At 43.6% G+C, this 23,785-nt stretch overlaps 2 protein-coding genes across 2 annotated transcripts in view; one reads left to right on the plus strand and one right to left on the minus strand.

The window, feature by feature from the left end:
• Positions 1 to 2,389: 2,389 nt before the first annotated feature.
• On the minus strand, positions 2,390 to 4,861 carry LOC139435176 (neurofilament heavy polypeptide-like). The gene has a single exon (XM_071205611.1). The coding sequence runs from the start codon at positions 4,859 to 4,861 to the stop codon at positions 2,390 to 2,392; it is 2,472 nt and encodes an 823-aa protein (XP_071061712.1).
• Positions 4,862 to 5,767: 906 nt separating this feature from the next.
• The window catches only part of LOC117459451 (uncharacterized), a 45,174-nt gene continuing 27,156 nt past the window's right edge, over positions 5,768 to 23,785 (plus strand). The window contains exons 1-10 of the mRNA XM_071205612.1: positions 5,768 to 5,915; positions 7,442 to 7,529; positions 8,815 to 8,954; positions 11,602 to 11,685; positions 14,343 to 14,420; positions 17,625 to 17,761; positions 19,133 to 19,449; positions 20,546 to 20,703; positions 21,786 to 21,800; positions 23,507 to 23,751. Coding sequence (XP_071061713.1) covers positions 19,152 to 19,449; positions 20,546 to 20,703; positions 21,786 to 21,800; positions 23,507 to 23,751 — 716 coding nt within the window. The 5' untranslated portion in view covers positions 5,768 to 5,915; positions 7,442 to 7,529; positions 8,815 to 8,954; ... (2 more) ...; positions 17,625 to 17,761; positions 19,133 to 19,151. The remainder of the gene's footprint in view (positions 5,916 to 7,441; positions 7,530 to 8,814; positions 8,955 to 11,601; positions 11,686 to 14,342; positions 14,421 to 17,624; positions 17,762 to 19,132; positions 19,450 to 20,545; positions 20,704 to 21,785; positions 21,801 to 23,506; positions 23,752 to 23,785) is intronic.

The raw sequence follows: 23,785 nt of genomic DNA on the forward strand, positions 1-23,785 counted from the left end.
CTCTCTCTCTCTCTCTCTCTCTCTCTCTCTCTCACACACACACACACATACCCTCTCTCTTTCACACACACACACACACACACACACACACACACACACACACACACACACACACACACACACACACACACACACACACACATGGCCACATCAGGAGTATTTTAAGAGTTTTAGTTTCATTGCACATTTAAGAAAGCTGTTGTTCCAATTCTGGGAATATAAATAAGATTGTTAATGGATGTAAGATGCTGTTGCATTGTTAGTGTTGTTGCCAAGCGACCAAGTTTCTTAAAAGAAAAACAAATATTGGAAAACAAAGGAAAGTTTCTTCAAAGATAACCCTAAAGCAATACACTAATGCCAACAAGAAAAACTGTCAACAAGTTCTGTATTATTAAAGCAAGTATTAAAACAAAGGACAACTTAAGAACAATACAACCATGTAAACAAGGCATACAAACAATAGCAACTGTTTTAGTTTAAAAACAATGACATGGAGCGACAGGTCGTTAAAGCTCAATAAGTAATGTTTGTTCTGAGCGGAGGAGACCCTCAGGATGGAGGGAAGGTGCAATATACCGGCGGGCCAGATCTAACAGGAATTAGAAATTATCCTGCGGGCCGAAATTAAATCCACCACGGGCCTGATTTGGCCCCCGGGCCTCGAGTTTGACACAATACATTAATACATTTTAAATAAGCTTGTAAAAATAAAAACAGTTAAGTTTAATTATTAAGAGACTTAAGTTCAAATAACTCAATGGATTTAGTACAGTACACTTTATTTACCAAAGTATCCATAATTCAAATAATTAGTTTCATACTCGAGTTGTTTGAGTCTGTAACTGAAATGTATTGGCAAAAAAAACACGTGTGCCAAGATATGAAATGCTAGAAGTGGAATGATCGCATTAGGAGGATATATTATGGGAATGTTCAGCTTCAAGCTTCCAAGCATCTCTCCAAGTCACTCAACGACTCGCAACGACAATCATTCGGACAGGAAGCTCAGGTAAAGTCATGAAAGATGTTTTATTTATTTAATCTGATGGTCTTTGCAGGATCCCAGCACGGTTACAGAGATGCAAACATTTACTTGTATCTTCATAAACGTGGATTCTTGCATGCTTTGTCATTAGTACACAGTATTTCACAACATTTCTCAGTATCTCATTAAATGCGTTAAAACTTTAACAAACCACGACAAAAAATAAACACATGAACTTGTAGTAACCACACATCTTGAGAGATTGTCGTTAATGAAGTTTAAGGTCATCAGTTCATAAATTAATAATCATAATTATAAACGTGCGACAGTTAATCGACTAATTGCCTGAATTGGTTGACCAGAAAAATTAGTGGAGGGCAGTTGTCGATGTTGTCGAGGAAGGATGTCGAGGAAGGATGCTCCAGAGCCACTATTTCAAGGATGCTACGTCATCGAGTGCCGCCGAAGGACTGTTCCAATGTCCAGGCTCCTTGGAATTCTACCGAGCCCGGCGTCCTTCGTTACGGGACATTTCGAGGCTGCACATGTGCATACTCCGGTCTTAAAATCCCCACAATGCTTTGCGCACGGAGCAATTTCCCAATCGTTGGCGGAAATCGAGCTCCATGTAAGGCGGGGCCTCGCACATGACGCACCCCTGTTAGCCTGTTCCACCATTCTTCGTTTTCCGAGGCTAGGAAGGATTCTTGCCTCGCTTCTGAAGGACCCGACTCGGAGGGACATGTCCTCCCAAGCAAGCGTCCTCGACATTGAGAAACACCCAACCTCTTCAGTTAGCAGTCCTTTAGCTTTATTGTCACCAAAATATAATTTAACAATGTGTTCATACTATATGTGTAAGTAAGGTGGGGACATTCAACACAAACTGGTATAATTTTAATAAAATTTTATTTGAAATGAAAGAAAAAACATATCTGAATTGAATGCCTGACTTTTTGAGCCAGGGCAATTCAATTCTACAAAATAAAAGAGCACTTTAAAATATAATTTGGAGATAGATAAGAGAGGGTGAGGTACATAGGAGGAGGATACGAGGATGAAGTAAGGATTGAGGTAGATGGAGAATTGAGAGATTAAGGAGGAAGGGGAGGTATGGAGAGGTATGGAGGTGTACAGTATGGAGGTGTTCAGTATGGAGGTGGACAGTATGGAGGTGTACAGTATGGAGGTGTACAGTATGGAGGTGTACAGTGGAGGTGTTCAGTATGGAGGTGTACAGTATGGAGGTGTACAGTGGAGGTGTTTCTTTAAGAGAAAACCCTATACAGAAATACGATAGAGAGGGAGATGAGGAAGGGTATATGGCTGTGGGGTGAGGAAGATGAAGGAGAAGAGAGATGAAGAGGGGGAACAAGAGGGAGCTACTGTCGTCATAAACAACTAGCAGTGGCCTCTATTATACTCCTCTCTTTTCTTCTCTTTTTTCTTATCCTTTCTGCTTTTCTTCCTCTGCATACGTACCCTTCCTTCCACGGGGGTCTGCCCTTCTTCTGGGTCCTTCACCTCTCCCTCTACTGCCTCCGTCTGCTTCAGGTCGGACCCTTCTTCTGGGTCCTTCACCTCTACTGCCTCCGTCTGCTTCAGGTCGGACCCTTCTTCTGGGTCCTCCACCTTCTTCTCTCGGATCCTGCAGCTCTGGTCTTTCAGGACTGCCGCCCAGCTGCGTTTTGTCACCTCTCCCATTTCCATTTTCTGCAGAGCGACCTCTCTGGCCTCGGTGTTCGGTAAGTCGGGGAACTGTTCCACTTCTTCCCTCTCTTCCGTCACCTCTGACGTTTCACAGCTCTGGCCTCTATTGTCCGGGTTGTCCATCTCCTTTACAATGATCCCCATCTGTGGTACTTTCAACGCCTTGACTCCTTTCCTCTCTTGTTTCTTCTCCTTTCTGCTTTTCTCTGTCAGCAGCACTTCCTCTCCTGCCTCGGTCTTTGACTCGGAGACTTCTTCTGGGTCCTTCACCTCTTCCTCCACCTTCTTCTCTCTGGTCCTGCAGCGCTGGTCTTTATTGGCCACCACTGCTGCCCAGCTAAGTTTCTTCTCCTCTCCGCTTCCCGTTCCCTGGAGGCCTGCCTCTCCGGCTGGGAGTTCCCAGATAGATACTTCGGGGAGCTTTTCTGGTTCTTTCTCCTCATCCTTTCCCTCTGTGGTGTCACAGAGCTGGTCTCTATTGGCCAGGCTGTCCTCTGTCGGTTTCACCTTCATCCATATCGGTCTGAAGTTAGACTCCCAGCAGTTTGGGGTCTCAACAGCAAGGTCATGCATGGACTCCTCTGGTTTGATCAGTTCCTCATCCAAGGCAAGCCGTTTCTCGGCCTGGGCCTCAGGGAACTTCTCCTGCAGTTTGATATCCTTGACCCTTTTCTTCTGTTGCTTCTTCTTCTTTCTGCTTTTCTCTTTCTGCAGAACGACCTCCTCCGTCTTCTTTAAGAAGGAGAACTCTTCTGGTTCCTTCTTCTCCACCTCTGTGGTTTCACAGCGTTGGTCTTTGATGGCCACCGCTGCCACGAGGCTAAGTTCCTCTTCCGGCAGCTCGACCTCTGCTGCCTCGGTCTTCGGGAAGTCGGTGAACTCTTCTGGTTCTTTCTCTTCTTCCTCCACCTCTGGAGTCTCAACCAGGTCTTGTGTGGACTCTTCCTCTTCATCATCCACCTCTGGAGTCTCAACCAGGTCTTGTGTGGACTCTTCCTCTTCATCATCCACCTCTGGAGTCTCAACCAGGTCTTGTGTGGACTCTTCCTCTTCATCATCCACCTCTGGAGTCTCAACCAGGTCTTGTGTGGACTCTTCCTCTTCATCATCCACCTCTGGAGTCTCAACCAGGTCTTGTGTGGACTCTTCCTCTTCATCATCCACCTCTGGAGTCTCAACCAGGTCTTGTGTGGACTCTTCCTCTTCATCATCCACCTCTGGAGTCTCAACCAGGTCTTGTGTGGACTCCTCCTCTTCATCATCCACCTCTGGAGTCTCAACCAGGTCTTGTGTGGACTCCTCCTCTTCATCATCCACCTCTGGAGTCTCAACCAGGTCTTGTGTGGACTCCTCCTCAGTGAACTTCTCCTCCTGTTCCTCCATCTTTTGGACTTCTGTCACCATCCCTGTCTCCAGCTGGTGTTGTTCCTCAGCCGGGTCCTGAAGTGACTTTGCCTCCAGGATGTTTTCGACCTTGACTTCCACCTCCAGGATGTCTTGCTTCTCTGCAAGGTCCTTTGTGGACATGTCCTCCAGATGTGACTTCTTGTCCTCAATCTTCTGGAATTTCTCCTTGATCAGTTTGCTGAGAGAAGCCCAGCTCTGTCTTTTCTCTGCCATTTCTCTTCTGACCTTCTGTGCCAGGGAAGTGTTATCTTCCTCAACGCTGTCAACGTGTGTCTCCATGTTTGACTCTGGACACGGCTTGTTCTCTTCCAAGCTCTTTGAAGACTCTGCCGGTGCATTGTATTTCTCCTGCCAGTTTGTGGACACGGAGAGACTGTGAGCGAGAGACACCTTCTCCTGTTTCAGACCCATGATTTCAGTGTCCCTCTGCTGGACCAGTTCCTGCCAGACATTCACAACTTTCACAAATCCGGCATTTTCTTGCACCAGCGACTGGTTTGCTTGCGTCAGACCCTTGATCAGAACCTCCCTCTGCTCGATCCTGGTGGTCACCATCTTCTGGTGATAAGGCCAACTCGCCTCCCAGTGCTGGTTCTTCGCGGCCAGGTCCTTTGAGTACTTGTCCAGAAGTTCATACTTGGACTCCCAGTGTTTGATAACATCCACAAGCTCAGCTTTGCTGAAGCTATTCGTGAGCTCTGCGAGCCTCTGAGCGGCTTCCTGCTCACACACGACTGGACGAATTATTCCTGCCATGGCACCGTTCGTTTTGACTTGAATTGTGCGTAGTTGGAATAATCGAAGTGTGTCTGTACGAAACCGTGTTTCTTTGTGGAAAACGGTAACTGTCTTTAGTAGATGTGTTCTCTGCAAAAGACGGTGTTGTTCGTATGTTGAATGTAGAAGTTACTGAATCGAGTAAATCCGAATGACTGAGAGCTGGTCCTGAGGAATACCAGAGTATTCCACTCGCATGTTTCGAAGGTTCCGAACATCAAGGCCGATGATGTCATAATGCATCTGTGATGACGTTATTACATCATCACAGGTGATCACATGACCTATCAGCTGATGCAGTTATGACATCACGGATTCTAAATGGATTCCGAATTGAAGTGTGAAATAACAATACTCAGCACCATGTTCACTTCAAGCATTTACATATGCTTGAGTTTGACACATGTCTGTCTTGGAGCCTTCGGTGCTGAAATCCATAGTTAATAAAGGCTAAGCTGACAATATAAAAATACTGTTTACGCTGATGGTTAGCTGCTAGCTTGTACAATACAAAAATGACTGGTTGCAGTTGTTATGACCGGCCCGTAGGCCACGACATGAAAACAGAGAGAGACGTTCGAGGCTTCCAAAAACCACGGCACTTTTATTGCGATAGTTCTAAACACAACACCGGAAACATGAGAGGATGGGCGAGGGGGAAGGATCCCAGCGAGAGTCCTCCTGCAGCAGGCTTAGACAGAGTCACGAAGGCCACGTGACTCCGGGCAGCTGGGCTTAAGTAGCACCTCGGCTCCGATGCAAGGGAGCCAGAAGTAATCAACAACAGGAAGAACAGAACACCTGTAAACAAACCGTTAGTGAAAGCTAATATGTCTGCACATCAGCAGAAACATAATGTATATAACTTTCTATCTCCCTGTCCTCTCTCCAGAACGATAAGAAGTGCCAGCTCGAGGGCAAACTGAAGGACGTTCGCTATCGTCTGTCGGCTCAGCGGAGGGAGGTGGAGCAGACCAATCAGACGAGAGAAACACGCATCGCTGAGATCACACTGCTACAGCAGCAGCTGCAGGTACACACGGCGGATGTCAACAAAAGACAAAATGTCCTTTTAACATCTGCTACATCAGCAGCAGATCTACATGCTTAAAGATGGTGGATGTTCCTCATGTATACAATAGGGTTGTTGACTGTTAGAAAATATCACTATTGAGCTTCAACCTCAGGATCCATGTGTCTGTGGTCCTCTCCAGAATGGAAGGAGTCCTCACATACAGAGCATCAACTAGTTTTTTCTAAAAATGTTGAATCTTTCTCCAAAAATCTGACTTTTTTCTCAATAATATGACTTTCTCAAAACTTTTTTTTCTCAAAATCCAAAAATCCTGACTTTTTTCAAAATCCTGACTTTTTCTTAAAAAAAAATGCTTTTTTTTCCTCAAAAATCCTGACTTTTTTTCTCAAAATTCTGATTTTTTTCTCAAAATTCTGACTTTTTCTAAAAAAAATTGCCTTTTTTTCAAAATCTCAAAAATGTTAAATCTCCCTGGTCCCGGCTTGAGCTTCAATCTCAGGATCCATGTATCTGTGGTCCTCTCCAGAATGGAAGTCATCACATACAGAGCATCAACTAGTTCCTGAGCAGTGTCCTTCACGCTGATATCAAGAGAGGGAGTCACACAGTCACAAGATGGAGGGATACCGGTTCTTGTTATCATACATCCTGTCATGAACACAATACTGAGTTTTTCTCTAAATCGAAGAAATCTTCGGACTTTTTCTAAAAATGTTGAATTTTTCTCCAAAAATCTGACTTTTACAAATTGTTTAACTTTTTCTCAACATTTCAAAATTCTGACTTTTTCCTCAAAAATATGACTTTTTCTCAAAATGTAACTTTTTCTCCAAATTTGTTTTTCTCAAAATCCAAAAATTCTGACTTTTTTCAAAATCCTGACTTTTTTCCTCAAAATTCTGACTTTTTCTCCAAATTCTGACTTTTTCTAAAGAAAATTGCCTCTTTTTTCAAAATCTAAAAATCCTGACTTTTTTCAAAATTCTGACTTTTACAAAAAAAATTGACTTTAATCAAAATCTCAAAATTCCGACTTTTACAAAATAATCTGACTTTAATCAAAATTTCAAAATTCTGACTTTTAATAAAAAAAATTGACTTTTAATAAAATTCGGACTTTTTCTCAACATCTGGAAGGAGTCATCATACAGAGCATCAGCTAGTTCCTGAGCAGTGTCCTTCACCTGCGGATATCAAGAGAGACACAGTCCCAAGATGGAGGGATAGAAAGCAGTATTCAATGTTTACTTCAGATTAGCTCCACGTCAGAAATGAGCATGCTTGATGTCTCTCTCCATAGAGGCTGAGTCATCATGTTAACCACATAGCTATCATCTGCCTCAAGCAGTCCTGATGCTCTTCCAGGTCATCACACATCCTGCCATGTTCACAGCTACAGTTGGGATACCTTTGTTAGCATGCTGCTCTCATGCTGGAAGAGGACACTCGGTATTTCCCCGACGTTGAAATACTTTTATGTAAACATTTCTAACGTAATGATTATTTCTGTTGTGTTGCTGCAGGACTCCCAGCAGTGGTTGGGGAGGTTAATTCCTGATAAGCAGGGTCTCAACGACCAGCTGAAGCAGGTTCAGCAGAACAGTTTGCATCGTGAGTACAACACAAACTAACACACACTTAATATTCACACTCGTCACATAGAAAGCCGTCTCGATCGGCTGGGTTCGCCTGCATAATGACTCAACACGTTGTGCGTCATACGATGTGTCGGACCCTTTGGTGTCAGAAAGAGTGGGAAGTATTTTGAGCATGAAAGGGTTCAAAGGCTACAACTATTGACATGTGTTTTAGAATCATCTGCCAATGTATCGTTACTTTTGTTAAATTAATCAATGATCTGTAAATGTCATCAATCCCAGTTCCTCAAAGTCCAAGTGGAGACTTTAAACGTTGTGTTTTGTCGAAAACACAAATATATTATGTTAAACTTAAAGGGGACCTATCATGCAAAATGCACTGTTTGATGTCTTCTCTCCATCAACATGTGTCCCCGGTGTGTCGGGGAACTCACGCAGCGTCAGAGAATAAAACCCTCTCTCTTTTCCTCCGTACCCAAATCTCTAAAAACGGGGAGCAACGGAGCTGATCCAGATGTGCGTCCGATATGACGTAACATCTGAAATGTGGACCCACGGGCCAATCAGAAACGTTGCTATCAGAAACAATGCCCGACTGTTTTGGACGTAATGTGGTCGGTGTTAGCATTAGCATTGCTAACACTCAGAGCTAACCTGTGCTGGAGAGCATGTGTGTGAAGAAGCAGGAAGTAGAAAGGAACTCACCTTGTGGTATAACCGGCAAGAGAGAAAGCCTTTGAGCTCCAGACTGTTTCAGAGCCTTGATAATCCATGATATGGCGTTTCATCACGGCAGCATTTAGTTTAGACGGTAGCTGCCGGGTCCCGCATGAGCTCAGACCCCTCCTCTTTAAAGCTTTATCCCCAAATCAGCACTTTAGAAACAGGAAGTGAAACAGAGGGATATGAGGCATGGCTAGAATGGGTGATCTACTTTAATATAAAACAGATACAAATAAAGAAATGTACAAATTTAATGACATATTTCTATTTTTACGATTATTCGTATAGAGATTTTCTAGCTCTGATTTGAATTTATGATTTTTGTTGGAAGGATTTGGATGGTCAAAAACAAGCTTCGGAGTACTTTCGTCAACAGTTAAAATAATATTAAGTTCATGCGCTCAAAGTGGCGGCACACAAATGGTAAAGCACAAGAAAAGAAAAACACTATTTGGATCGCTTTTTCTCGAGGCAGCCACTTGATGTACACTGTTCTTATTTGTGTGTGTGTGTGTGTGTGCGTGTGTGTGTGTGTGTGTGTGTGTGTGTGTGTGTGTGTGTGTGTGTGTGTTCAGGTGACAGCCTGTCGTCGCTGCAGAAGGCGGTGGAGCAGAAGGAGAGCAGCAGACAGCAGCTCAGAGATCAGCTGGACGCCGTGGAGAGAGAGACCCGCGCAAAACTGCTGGAGATCGACGCGTTCAACACCCAGCTGAAGGTAGACGGCTCTCTAGCTCAATAACACGGCACATCGAGGGAAGTCCGTTCTGTTTCCATATAAAGATTAAAACTCCTCAAGGATTAAACTAACTAACTTGGCCGAGTTCAGCTGGATGCAGTGGACTGATTAACAGACGAGCGAAGTGTTCCAATTAATATTAAGATTATGTTGAAGAGTTGCCCGACAATATGTCATAAAGCTACAAGAGAACAATTTCAAAACGTCCCTACTCTTTAGTTTGGGCTCTTTACTTTCATCTTACGGGTGAACTCTTGGCATATCCATACTTTAAGTCCTTTGAACATATCCCTAAATAATTCATATGGGAATCTATTTGGGGGGCTTTGACTTTTTGTACAGAAAATTAACAAAACTCGCAATAAATGTTTTGCTTCAGAAAATATTTGACATGTGTAGCTTTAAATCCTGCCCTACCATAACCCATCCTCACGCGAGTTTAACACGTGTATAATGTTACCTGCTGTGCCTTGCTGTTAATATCTGACCACGATATCTGTGTTTGTATTCACACTGAACAAAAACTCTTTTGTTTTTGCTCAACAGGTTCAAATAAATACTTCACTTTTTCAATGAAATATTATATTATATAGTATAATGAAAGACTGGTGTACCCAGTACGAAAGGACGGATGGTGTGTGCAGAGGAAGCAACTTTCATTTCAAATAATTGAGTGAAAACAGAAGTACTTGTGTTTTTTGTTCAGTGTATTTTGATGTGGTACTTCTACGTGTCTGTGTGCCTAATAGGCGCTTTCACACCGGAGTACTTTTCTCGTTTAGTTCCGATAGTTCCTGGAATTTTGAGATCACACCAAAAAGAGAACTTAGTTCATGAGAACTTTTACCCCCATGTTCCTGCTGGAGAGGTGGGACTATCCTGGGGAGAAAAAGTTCCAATTTCTGATTGGCTGGGCGAATTGCAAACCACGCCCCGTAAGACTCTGAAAAGTTTGTGAAGCCGCCATTGTATTTACTGGCATTAGCATTATTAGCATTAGCATTAGCCCCGCGCACCAACGGACAGAGACTAACTTATGGCAACACAAAAGAAAACATGGGAGCGGTGGAGATGAGGAGGTGTCAGCGTTCTGGCGATTTACTCGGAAGGCTGGGAGTCCCAGCAGCTTCTACTGAAGCCTTCCCCAACTCAGGGGACTTCCGGCCGGGGACTCCGGGCGGCAGTATACGCCGTGAAGTGGTTTGCGGCCTGCCAGTAAACCCAAAGCAGAAGAAGAAGAAGTGACGTCAGCGGCTTCATTTGCCTAATCCTCCCCCAGGGACTTTTTCTGGTGTGAACGCGATCTGTACTTAGTTCCATGGGGGCACTAAGAGCTGGGAACTGAGTACCTGGTGTGAAAGCGGTTTGTTTTTTGGAGAGAGCTAGCTGTGCACAGGAACTCACTGAGGAAGGTTTCATTCCTTAAAGCGTTGCATCACAGCGGTTTGTTTATGTTTCCTGGACCACATTGTGTCCTGTTCTGTCTCTAGAGTCAGGTCAGAGAGAGGAGTATTCATCCTGTGGTCTCTTACTACAACGAGGAGGAGGAGGAGGAGGAGGAGGAGGAGGAGGAGGAGGAGGAGGAGGAGGAGGAGGAGGAGGAGGAGGAGGAGGAGGAGGAGGAGAACAGACCTCAATAAATAGGGCTTATCTAATAAAGATGGATCCCAGTCTTCTTCCGTATGAAAGTCATTTCAAGCAACACACCAAGCCCTCCCTCACTGGTGTTTATTTACAAGACAGATGACGTACTCTTTCATTAATACCACCATGTTGGTTCCTATGGATATCATTGGACGATGCTGAGCTTGTGTTTCTGTTCTTCATGATGTCATGTGATCGTGTCCAAAAGAGTCTAATTACGTTGTGCCAGTAAGAGGCGAAACCAGTTTTTGACCGTTTAATTTAATCGGAAAATGCCAGTGTGTCCGCCAGACCAGGGCTGAGAGCGGGGGGGTCGTCACGTCGAGTCACGTGACTTGAATATTGAATTGAGCCGTCCCTTAAGGTATAGATTCAGGCCGTTTCTCAATGTCGAGTAAAGCTGCTGCAGAGCCACTATTTCAAGTATGCTACGTCATCGAGTGGCGCCGAAGGACTGTTTAAATGCCCCGCATTCGGCGCCACTCGATGACGTAGCGTACTTGAAATAGTGAAAGAGAAACGGCCACTATCTCTTTACGTATTAGTGATGGGAGTTGCGGCCCGCCTGGCGGAAACGCTGGTCATTGCATATGGTCTCCTTTTGGATCAGTCGAGATGCGATTTTGATGCTTTAATTTTCTTTACTAGTTTTACCTGCAAGTTTATTTGGTCTCCATAAAGATAATTGTTATTTTATGGAGTCAGAACTACGATTTCCTCGCATAGGAACTTCATTGGATAAACGTCCACGATAGGTGTGATCTCTGCAAAGCAAGCTATAGTCCACGGAGATGTGAACATTGTTTTTACGTTTCTGCCGTCCACCTTCCTCCCCACAAACTCTCTTCTGTCCTCTTTACCCACTGGGACTCTTTCCCAATGCTTCTTCTTCACCCTTTATCATATGCTTTGTTTAATCCTCACAATTAAACCCTTCCTTTCTTTATTTTTCCTACCCCTTTTTTCATTGGCCTTCTGCCAGTCTCTGTGTGAGTTCTATGCCAACCACTGTTCGAGGATAGAGGCCCTGCGACGCCAGCTTCAGGACGAACAGAGAGGCAGACAGGTAGAGACGCTGCCACCGCTGGACTGGGGTGGTACTGCAGCTGGGATACACTGTACTGTTAACTAATCATGGAGTGGTGCAGGAATGAGTCCTAAAGAAACCCAAAACAAATCAGCATTTCCAGTTCTCTCGTCTGGAAGTCAATTGTTTGAAAGTGTTCAAGTCTGAAGATCTGTGGTTAACACAAGCTGAAGAGATTTATATTCTAAGACATGAAATACGCTCACAAGTGTCTAAATAAGATAAACACTTTATTACTTTACAATTTATTTACAACTTGTTAACGTTACCGGCTCCTTTGAGACCTTTTTACATTTTTTTACAGTTTAAAATACTGCTACCTATTTTTACCATTTGTTTTTTCTTAATAACGTGTACCTAACTTTTTATTTAATCTATAAATATACTTTTTTTTCTATTTTATCTGCACTTTACCGTTGCTGCTGTAACGCTGTTAACTTCCCAGCTTCATAGTATTTGAATATGTTGTTAATATGTGGAGATTATCCTGCTGATCAAAACGTGTAAATATCATAAACGTGTGTTTGCCACAGATCTTATTTTCTGCAGTCGTCCAAAATCGAATGGAAAACCCCATTGGCTTTTTGTCGAGGGAGTGCTTGCATTGATACACAAGTCCATTATCACTGCACCACTCTACATCAAATATCCTAATATCAAGATCAGCAGATTTTGCATTTGAATTCGACTACCTCTTCCTCTACCTCTGGCAGTCTATTTGAGAAGTAAAACACACAACGGCACCAGACTACTTATGGCGCATTTCCACTGCAGGGCCTCGCACGGCTTAGTACGGTATAGCTAGGCCTTGGTAGGCTAGGCTCACTTTATGATGCGTTTCCATTACAGTTTAGGAACTGGGGCAGTAACTATAGTAACGCTGTGTAGGCGGAGCCGTGACGTCATCTTCAATGCGAACCACAGAAAACCAACACAGCCGTTAGCTGTTAGCCCTCAGAGCTCACAGCTCCTCATATCTGTTCAGAAACTAGACAGAAGTTAAACAAGTCCAAACCACAGCCTGCCTGTGTCATGGAGGATACAGTCGCTGGTTTATTTATGTCTGTCGGCCGTTGATGTGAGTGAGGACGGTCGGAGCATATATAACGTTAGCTTAGCCAAGCTACATTTAGAAAACACGCATTTTAAAAGGTGTTTCTCTGCCGTCTGTCTGCAGACTTGTCAAAGCATTAATTCATGGTTTTTAGTAACCGGTATCAGTGTGTTGTTACTTTTTGAAACGTGTATTATAATTAAATCACGGTAAAATATGTTCATTTTGTTGTAGTTGTAGCCCCCTTGCCAGCGATTCTCTCACTAGTTTAGCATGCTCAGCCCGGTCGTTGGCCCGGAAAGAACCTGGATTTTGGAAAGCCAGAAAAAATGGGAAAAAGTACCCTTCAGCCGGAACTACGGTGGAAACGCAACAAAAACGGGCCGGGTTTGGCATGGCACGCTTAAACCGTGCTACGCGCTGCAGTGGAAATGCGAAAAGTGTTTTAGTCAAAGGCTTCTTTAACACAGACGAACCAGACTTCTAAACGGCCTGGTTTTCGCAGACATGTCCTCATGCTGCGCAGTGTGCTCCCCTCTCTCAGACACACACATGTTTTCCCAGCCAGTCGAGCTGTGAATGGTTTGATTACTGAAAAGCACTCATGTACTGATTTCAGTGTGCTGTTGTTTTTCCTAATCTCACGAATCGGCAAAGAAGCACTTAATACACTCGAATCCAGACGAAATGGATGCACAATTCAACATCTGTGCAACATTAGTTACTGAATAACATATACACTAGTTGTATTAGACAGGAGCTTGCTTCTTAATTCATAATATATGGAAAAACATTGTTAGCCTACATATGTTTGAATCCCTTTATGGTCAATATTAGCCGCATGACGAAATACCTCCAGAGATATTTACTTACAAGATTATTAGTTTCTTTTAAAATGGAGGATATATTAATGTGGAGGAAATGTGGTTGTGTCCGCAATATATATCTAACCTAACAACCTACTAAACACATCAAAACACTAACTCTTTTCTAATAGAGCCAGGTCAGTGAAAGATATCTGCTCAGGCTTTTTGCACACGGCACTAACTGGGCTGTTGCTGTCTGTTTTTTATAACAACCTGACAGTAGTAACGTCAGATTGCTCATCAGGGTGAGTCACAAGAGCCTCTCCTCGCATGAGTCAGGCCTTTTGTTGGTTTCATCCGGTTTAATCTCTAGTGAGAGAAAACTGTCAGGGATTCAAGTATGTGTTCAGGTAACTGGAAAGCAGTTTTAAATTAATAGAACACATATATCAAATGTTCCTAATGCAGAGTAAGATTAGACACATTTTAACACGACAACCTAACGTCTGTAAGTCTAATATTATGATTTATACAGTCATATATCAAACACATATGACATTATATTAACACAGGTCACTTACAAGAAGAATTGTCTAATATTTTTACTTCAGAATAAAATCAGGAAATTCAAATTAACTCCAAAACAACTCCTTTAATTCATTAATGCGTAGATATGTTTTGAAGCATTACCTGTCTGTGAGTGTGTGTCCGTGTGTGTGTGTGTGTGTGTGTGTTGTGTGTGTGTGTGTGTGTGTGTGTGTGTGTGTTCGTTTCAGTGCCAGGAGCAGGGGAAGATACAGGAGTGTGTGTCAGCCATCAGGGTGTGTCTGGCTCGGCTAGACTACGTTATAAAGGTCTTCACAACTCCCTTCTTCTTCTCTGTATTTTATTTTCATATCCCCCCATGTCTCTTCATCCTCATCTCTTTCTCAAATCTTATTTTCTTTGACACTTTTTTCTAATCTCTTCATCTCTAATATTCTATCTTCTCTGTCCTCCTTCTTTTTAGCGCCCCTTATTTCCACTAATTAGCCAGTTAGCTAACAATGCTCCAATAGTTGACTCTGTGCGCAGTTGTAATGCTAAACTAGCGGTCTTGTACGGTGGCCCTGAGGGTCAAAACACATATTATTATTTGTGTTTTGACCCTCAGGGCCACCATAGTCTTACTAGATTAGTAGGTGTACTAGATTAGATGACTTTATGCTACTACTACACTGTGGGGTAATGCTACTTCCTGTATGCTACCGATGTTTCAGCCTGACAAGCTATTAAACATTTGAGAGGCTAACATGCTGTTGAACTAGAAACTGTGTGTGTGTGTGTGTGTGTGTGTGTGTGTGTGTGTGTGTGTGTGTGTGTGTGTGTGTGTGTGTGTGTGTGTGTGTGTGTGGTGTGTGTGTGTGTGTGTGTGTGTGTGTGTGTGTGTGTGTGTGTGTGTGTGTGTGTTGTGGTGTGTGTGTGTGTGTGTGTGTGTGTGTGTGTGTGTGTGTGTGTGTGTGTGTGTGTGTGTGTGTGTGTGTGTGTTTCTTTCTGGTGTCACATATGGGACTTATTTTTAGGGGGAATGCATAGTTTTCTCCTTAAAATGTATTTAAAAGGTCCTTTGGCAGTTCAAGAAAGTCGCACTTTATCGTGGTAACATTTAGTTGTGTGTGAAAAAAACGTAAACATAAATGTGTACTTATATTGTATTCTCTTTTGTTAACGTGTACTTTCCCACTATAATTAAATATGTTAGTTTACTCGGTAGTGAAGTCAATTGACCCACAAATAAAGGATTTATGACTTCAAAAAAATACCCCTTAAGTTTTTAATCATCAAAGGTTCATGGCACGATTTAAAACAGGATCCAAAGATAATAGTTACTCGTTATCTCCCGCACTTATTTATTCCGAAATAATATCCCCATGTGTCTCAACATTAGGGAAGGGTCTTTGTCTCTCATGTTGTCTCATGTCCTCCACTTCCTGTTTCAGACTGTTCTCTCTCTCTCTCTCTCTCTCTCTCTCTCTCTCTCTCTCTCTCTCTCTCTCTCCAGAGTTGTAGTTTTATTTCCTCCGTCCGACCAAACGTTGGTTGTTTTGGCTGAAAACACAAAACAGCTGCCTTGTTGCTATAGTAACAGAGTATGTTCTAATGGCACAGCTGGTTGTCTTGACTACACAGAACGGCATCTCCCTGTTTTTGTTCCCGTCCTCTTGTGCAAGCTCCGCCCCCTCCACATGGCCGCCCTGCAGCCCTGTGTTTTGGGCCCCAACCTCCCACTTTAACTCTAACTGGAGACCAGGACTAACTTCTAAATGTCTGTGAAAGTCAACAATCAAGTTCCCACAGTGCTGACGAAGTGTATAGCCGCCAGGAAGTGCTCTGTGTTTTCCTGTAGTTGTTGTTTCCACCGTCTTCCTGTGCAATTTATTTTCTATTTTGTTGACTGTTGAACTTAAAGGTCCCGTGTCATGGCCATTTCTACTGATCATAATTTCATCGTTGAGTCGACTAGAATAGATTTATATTGTTCAATGTTCCAAACTCTCTTTGGTTTCTCAAACAGCATCTCTGTAGAGTCTGTGTATTCACTCTCTGTCCTACACGGCTTGTTGGAGCTCCTGCCCCCCCCTCTGTGAGCCCAGTGGCCGTCTGCGAGACAGCGCGACACAGCAAAACCCAGCCCCAAACACACACACACCCGCAGCCTGGCTGGGAGTTTGTGTGTGTGCTCAGGCTGAGTTCCGCGGTGTCTCGCCGACCCCACACCAGTGAGCCGGCTCACACAGCAGCGAGCCTCGCAACGTACCGCTGTGTGTGTGTGTGTGTGTGTGTGGTGTGTGTGTGTGTGTGTGTGTGTGTGTGTGTGTGTGTGTGTGTGTGTGTGTGTGTGTGTGTGTGTGTGTGTGTGGTGTGTGTGTGTGTGTGTGTGTGTGTGTGTGTGTGTGTGTGTGTGTGTGTGTGTGTGTGTTTGTGTGTGTGTGTGTGTGTGTGTGTGTGTGTGTGTGTGTGTGTGTGTGTCCGCGGATTGGTCCAAACGTAATGCAACGGCTCCGCAGATTGGTCAATTTGGACCAATCCAAAATACGTCACTATACCCAAGAAGTAAACAATGGAAAAAGAGAATCTCCAACGAGGCGTTCTGGGGCAGCAGACAGGTCTCCTCTGTGTTAGAGCTCTACTCGCTACAGGGTGCACTTTGAAGGTTGTGACTCTGCAGACCGCTCACATGCAGAAAACCTTCACACACAAGGGGACGGTACTAACCGGAGAAGCATGACATGGGACCTTTGAGGGTAGTTTCCTTGTCTCCCTTTTAGCCACACAGCCAGGATTCCTAGTTCGACAGCAAGAACAATGAGGTGCTCTTTAATGTTGTCTTAAAGTGACGCAGTTAATAGGATGTTCTTTTATTTTAATCTTAATTAGTGATGTCCTCGTTAGCCTTTGCTACACCGCAGAAAAACAAAACCATTAAAGTGCATTTTTACTCATATCTTCGATCGCTAATGGCACACATTCAATATTTGTTTTTCATATGTTGATCGATTGATTTAGGAACTAGAGTATTTAAGCAAAATACTGAATTTCTTTCGCCAGTTGTTGTTAAAGCATGTCCTTGTTTCTTTAAGAGCTTGATCACATATCACAATACAAACCTTACAGTCTGCAACCAACACCCACACATAAACCTCTGTTAAGTGACTCGCTACACGTCTTAATTTACCGTTTCCCGTCTCCTACAGTTGACCTTCTGATTTGCTGGATATCAAGCAGCAGCGAGGATTTCTAGCTCTAAAGCAAAAGCAATTAGCTGCTCGTTTAGATGGTTAAAATTCAATTAAATGCCATGGTTACCAGCTAGGAGATTTCATTACTTTAAATAAATGATTACCTCAGTGACACAGTTAAAGTGGCGGGTCTTGATCACCTGACTAACCCATGCTGCTGCTGCTGTTGTTGTTGTTGTTGTTGTTTGTGGTCGATGGTAACCCGTAGCAACCAGCCCTTTTGATCTCCCACCTCCTCCTCACCGCTGTTCCTTTCCTGTTTCCCATGATGCTTTGCAGGAGCTGCGGGAGATCCACAGTCGGCAGCAGAGGCAGAAACAAAGGGATCTGGACGGAGACACACACTCACTGACACACACACACTCTCACCTACACACACCCATCGAGAGGAAGTCTGCCGAGCTGCAGGATGGCAGGTAATGGAGTTCCCAATGAGAGGCTGTTAATGCGTACAAGCTAGACACGGGACGATATCAACGGTTACTTTGTCACTTTATGTTTTTTGAGAAATCTGTATTTTTACATTTTTTTAATTCTATTTGTCTTTGTGTTTACCTTGTGTGAATCCTGAAATTCCCCAAGGCGATACATAACGTTCCATCTTCTCTTATCTCATATACAGTTTTTTATTATACTACGTTATCGCAAACTTTGAAACTACAAAAACAACTGGAACCACTTTTACTTACTACTAATGGATAAAAGATTAATATCCTTTAAATATGAATATATAAGTATATTATATATATATATTTAAATGATTACATGGTACATGGTGGAGGCGTGTGGCATAGTGGGTTGTCCGTAGGTGTTGGGATCAGGGGGGCACAGGTTCAAACCCCACTGCAGTCAGCATGTCGTTGTGTGCCCACAGTCTTGAGTATGTAAGTCTCTTCGGATAAAAGCGTCTAACATGTAATGTACGATTCTCTTATTTCTTACACGATGATTCCTGTATTGTTTAAATCAGGCTTTACTATCCACTTCTTTACTTTTGATCGGAAGCTAGAAAGCGTTTTTAAGTCACCCTGAGGCAGAGTCCTGCACGGGTCTGATTTTCAAGACCCGCACCCGCGACGTGCAATACCGAACCCGCCCCGCTACCCGCACGTATTGCCAATTAGTTCCGCAATCCGACCCGAACCCGCATAGCCTATATATGAGCAGTGAAAACATGCATATTTGTCTCATAAAGCGTGGGATGTTGGTTCTTTCCTCCATCTCGGTCTGATGACACCAAAAGCCTCCCAGACGTTGGGTTTCGCTCTTGAGGAAGAGTTATTGAAAATGCTGTATCCTCCATAGAGAGCTTCACCTCAGCCATTTTGAATGTGGCGCTCAGCAGCAGATTGATGCGCTGCAGAGGTTATGATAATGCGCGGTCCCGCGGGGGAGAGGTCTGAGGATTTTAAACATTAAACTAAATTATTATTATTTTAATATATTTATTATGCAGCACACGCGACCCGCATCATCTTTGTTTTACCCAGAACCGAACCCGTAAAAAAGCGTTTGAAAAATACCACCTTTTTTGCGGGTACCCGACCCGATGCAGGACTCTGCCCCGAGGATATATCTATCCCAATGATGGAAATGAACCCTAATCAAGCATCGATTTTAATTGCAATCTGCTTAAATATGCCATATGTTGTCCCTTTTCCAAGTTATCACAGAGTATGGACGTTGTAATCTCTTGTATTCTACCTCAACAAGTTGTGTATGTTATCCACGGCATGAAAATAAGAGTGTGTCTGATCAGTTCACATTCCTGTCTCCTTTCTCCCCAGGTTGTCCGCAGAGGAGGGCATGTCCTGGAGGGAAGAAGCAGGAAGTTCTGCGTCCAATAATCCCACCCCCCCCTCCGTCTCTGCACCCCACGCCTGGCTCAACAGAGTCACTCTGGAGGAGGAGGAGAGGAAGAGGAGGGGCATGATGGAGGCGGAGGAGGAAGAGGAGGAGGAGGAGGAGGAGGAGGAAGAGGATCAGAAGGGAGCAGCGGGGTCTTCAGAGGAGAAGGAGGACGAGGGGAGAGGGAAGATGGAGATGCAGGAGAAGCTGAGCAAACTGTTCAGCAGCCAGCCGGGGGATCCATGGGGGCCAACAGGTGGGCGACTACATACAGTGTGTGCAATCAGTACGATAAGATAATACACAGCAGCTCCGTGTGTCGCATCAACAGACGGATATCAAGACACAACAAACCCGACCAGTGAGAGAAAAGCTGCTCAAAGAGCCTTCAGCGTGCATCTGATCTGGATTCAGCTCTGTGTTCACCGAGAGGATGGACACAAAGGATGCTTCAGGCTGACTTGAGATCATTAGTGTTATTACACTTCATGCATTAACCCTAGCACAAGGAGAGTGCTTGACAGTTGTACGAGGAACCAAAGGATTGTATCTACATCCTTAGGCAATACTTTTAAACCTGTCGGACACATTTAGACGCAAGAATCGGATCGGAAGTGCAACTCTTCTGGGTTTTAGATGATCGGCATGTGTGAAACATCTTTTAAACCTTACAGTAAGAATCTAATTCCAGCGCACTTTCCTCGACATATGTTCAATACGTTTCTGGACATAAAGACTCCTCAAGAACACGAAGCGTTATGTCACGCTCGTGTTGGATTCAAATTCAAAGCTTGACTTGCAAGGTTTAAAGAAGTACCGTACTTTTCGGACTACAAAGCGCACCAGCATATAAGCCGCCGCAGCAGCTAAATTGTCCGTCTGTCTTGCTCTCGTTCCGTCTCTCGGTTCCACTTTTGCTTTGGCGCGCTACCTGTCTCCCTCTTTTCCGGCCTCCAGCTTTTCCTGCTGGAGCCCGCCCCTTAAAGGTGGCGGGCGCGGACCGGTCATAGAGCCCATAGAGTTAAGGTGGTTAATTTGACCTGTAAGATCCATAGATTTAGGAGGTTCCCTAGTGGCCGTTAGCGGTACAAACAAAATGGGGGAAAAAGTCGCGGCTTATAGTCCGAAAAGTACGGTACTCTTATTCTTTACTTAAAAACAGCCTAGTCTATAAATATAAAAGTCCTGAATTCTCAATGTAACTTAAAAAACACGTTATACTCAAGAACAAGTATGAGAAAGATGTACTTGAATGAATTGATTTAGTTACACCTACCTCTTAGTATAAAGTGTGTTGTTAGAGTTTGACAACACATATCATTAACGCTTAATTATCCTCTCTTTCTTCACAGCGGAGAAGGGTCCGGTTCCCAATCTGTTCGAGCAGAAGACCCCGGTCAGCAGCTTCGACCAGCAGACGTCCGTGAAGGTGGTTTACTACAGAGCTCTGTATCCGTTTGATGCTCGCAGCCACGATGAGATCAGCATCGCCCCGGGAGACGTCATCATGGTACGCAGTATGAACACAAACTTAACGACCATACACCCGCGTCCTTAGGTCGTCTAACGTTGGTACCGGAACACGGGAGGAAGTCCGTCATGTCTCGAGCAGCTCAAGGAAAAGGACACTTCTTTACAGGAGGAAGAAGATGGTGCAGGATTTAGCGAAAAGGGAAGGGAATTTAATCACAGTATTTCTATTTTATCTTATCAACAGCCGTAAAGCAACAACTTATAACATGAGAAATGTGTTTCTTAGGACAGTGTTGTGTCTGGAGCAGCTCGAACAAGAATAAGGAAACAAAACATATTTTTGGTTTGATGAAAAGGAGAAGGAGAAGTAACGTATGGGGTCATACGACGTGATATTATGTGTTATTAATAAGTGAAGGCATACAGAATATACTGTGCTTAATGAATCAGGACACACCCACGTACATGCAAATTGGTAATCTGCCCTTTAATCGATTGATGCAAGACTCACTGATATCAGAATACAAACCCCCCCGTTCTGATGTTGTTGGCCATAAATATTGGACGTTAAATATCAATATATTTGAGCACTATTTAGCTTTGAATATATTCCAGTATTACATTATTAGAGTCAATTTGAAGATGTCTCAGCGATCGAGCGTAGGTCATTTGTAAATCCGAGGGGATCGTGATTGCAGCCAGAAATACAATGAGTGCATCTGTAAGTGTGTCTTTGTAACACGGTTATAATAAGAAAAGAACAATAGGGCGTTAGGACTCTTAACGTAAAGATTAGATTCATAAAACACGTATTAGGTTAAGGTTTTAATAGCCGAGTGACGATGAAATACCAAGATATTCCCTCAAGACCAATAACGTTTTAAATTTGGGAGGACTTAACCGTGTGTGTGTGTGTGTGTGTGTGTGTGTGTGTGTGTGTGTGTGTGTGTGTGTGTGTGTGTGTGTGTGTGTGTGTGTGTGTGTGTGTGTGTGTGTGTGTGTGTGTGTGTGTGTGTGTGTGTGTGTGTGTGTGTGTGTGTGTGTGTGTGTGTGTGTGTGTGTGTGTGTGTGTGTGTGTGTATTAACTGTTTCTTCTCTCTTCTGCTGTGCGAACTGAAGGTGAAGGGGGAGTGGGTAAGTTGTTGTTGTTGACCCCGCCCAGTGTTGTGCCTCCACCAATCACAAGCCAGCTTTCACTTGAACTCTCGCTGCTCATCTCACGTCATCTCCACGTTCATTCATTTGCCAGCAGATGAATGGTTTTGTCGTGTTTGTACGAAATCGTTCTGATCTGACGTGTACATGTTGCTATGCTTGATTTGTTTTCACAGTTCATGAGAAGAATGATGTGATTTTAAAAGTTATTCAAGGAAGGAACCGCTACTTTGAGTTAGCTTACCTCAGCGAAAAAATACATTTTATATATGTTGTATGACCAGCAAATACACTTCAACATAAATAAGATTAGTCAGCTTTGTTTCTATTCAAAACACATTGGAAGTTCATCTGCTTTTACAAAAGATTAAGACAAAAAAATCGTAAAGAAATGGAAATAAAAATAGATATTTAAAAGGGATTTTTAACTTCCAGTGAAGTGACCTGCCTTAGGTTTTAAAATGAGATGATTTATATGAGTAGCAGGGTAGGATTTTCACGGCGGCCATGACGGCCATAACGGCCCCTCTGTCTGGCCGTTATGCCCCACAAATAATTGTACGTCCTACGGCCACCACGGCCTTTGGGCGCCTCACACTGTTAAAATCTTGAAGTTGCTTTAATTCGCATAACCGCTGGAGTTTCACCGCGGCTGTCAGCTGTGTTTACTCCTGTCATTCAAACAGAACGTGCTGGAGAGGGGGCGGGGCTTATTTCCATGTAAATACTGTGGTGGAAACCAACTACGACAAAATTAACCTATTTTACAGTGATTTAATTGTAAGACACGTTTCTGAAGTAACTACATACTGATACCGGTTAGTAAAAAACATGAATTAATGCTTTGACAAGTCTGCAGACAGACGGCAGGCGGAACATCTTTTAAAATGCGTGTTTTCTGAATGGATCAATCAGGCTAAACTAACCTGCAGCTGCTCCGTCCACACTCACAACAACGTCCTACAGACAGAATTAAAGCAACGATTGTATTCAGTTTCTGAACAGAGCTGTGAGGAGTTGATTAAAGAGACTCTCGTACACATTTGTTGCATATTAATAGAATTTTAGATATTTTGATTTGATTTTGGATTTGTGAATGGGAGAAGTAGTAGATGGAAAACATACCAAACACTAATTATTGAAAGTAGAGTATTTTATTTTATATACGGTAATACTAAGGAGGCATAGGCCTATAGGATGATATAATGTTTGACATTATTGATATTAAAAAAGTGATTTGTTTTCCATATCATTCGTGTGTTTTTCTTATCAAAAAGTGAAGTTATTTATTTGTAAGCTCCAAATCCAAATCTTTCCCTCAGTGGCCTTTGCGCCCTGAAAGAATGTGTGACACCAAAGGCCAAATGGCCTTGCCCCTAAAATGACGAAATTCCAAGCCTGATGAGTAGCATTACTGAGTTAGGCAGATTATTCATTATAAGAGTCTGGTTGTTCAGATTAAACAATTAATTAATTTCTCTCACTCGATAATTGTATTAATTTCTGTAATTGTGCTTTCTGTAGTTTTAGCTCTGAACAGCTGTTGTTGTGTCCTTTGTTATTGTGAATGTTGTACCATGTATCTTGACACACACACACACACACACACACATCTCCATTAATAAAAATCCCTGTGTGTGTCAGCATGCGTCCACTTCATCTAACCCGCCCCTCTGCTCTGATAGGTCGATGAGTCACAGACGGGAGAACCTGGTTGGCTGGGAGGAGAGCTCAGGGGCCGCACTGGTTGGTTTCCCGCCAATTACGCTGAACGGATACCGGACAGTGAAGCACCAATCAGCTTGCGAGCAACCGCCTCGGCCCCTCCCACTTCAGCCCAGCAGCCAATGAGCACGCCTCCCCCCGCCCCGGGACACGCCTCCTCCTCCGCGCCCTCAGCCAATAGTAACTGGGCTGACTTCAACACCACGTGAGTCAACGAGCTGGTGGCAAACCATCAGAAC

The sequence above is a fragment of the Pseudochaenichthys georgianus genome, chromosome 15 (genome assembly GCF_902827115.2).
Source record: "Pseudochaenichthys georgianus chromosome 15, fPseGeo1.2, whole genome shotgun sequence".
Lineage (NCBI taxonomy): Eukaryota > Metazoa > Chordata > Actinopteri > Perciformes > Channichthyidae > Pseudochaenichthys > Pseudochaenichthys georgianus.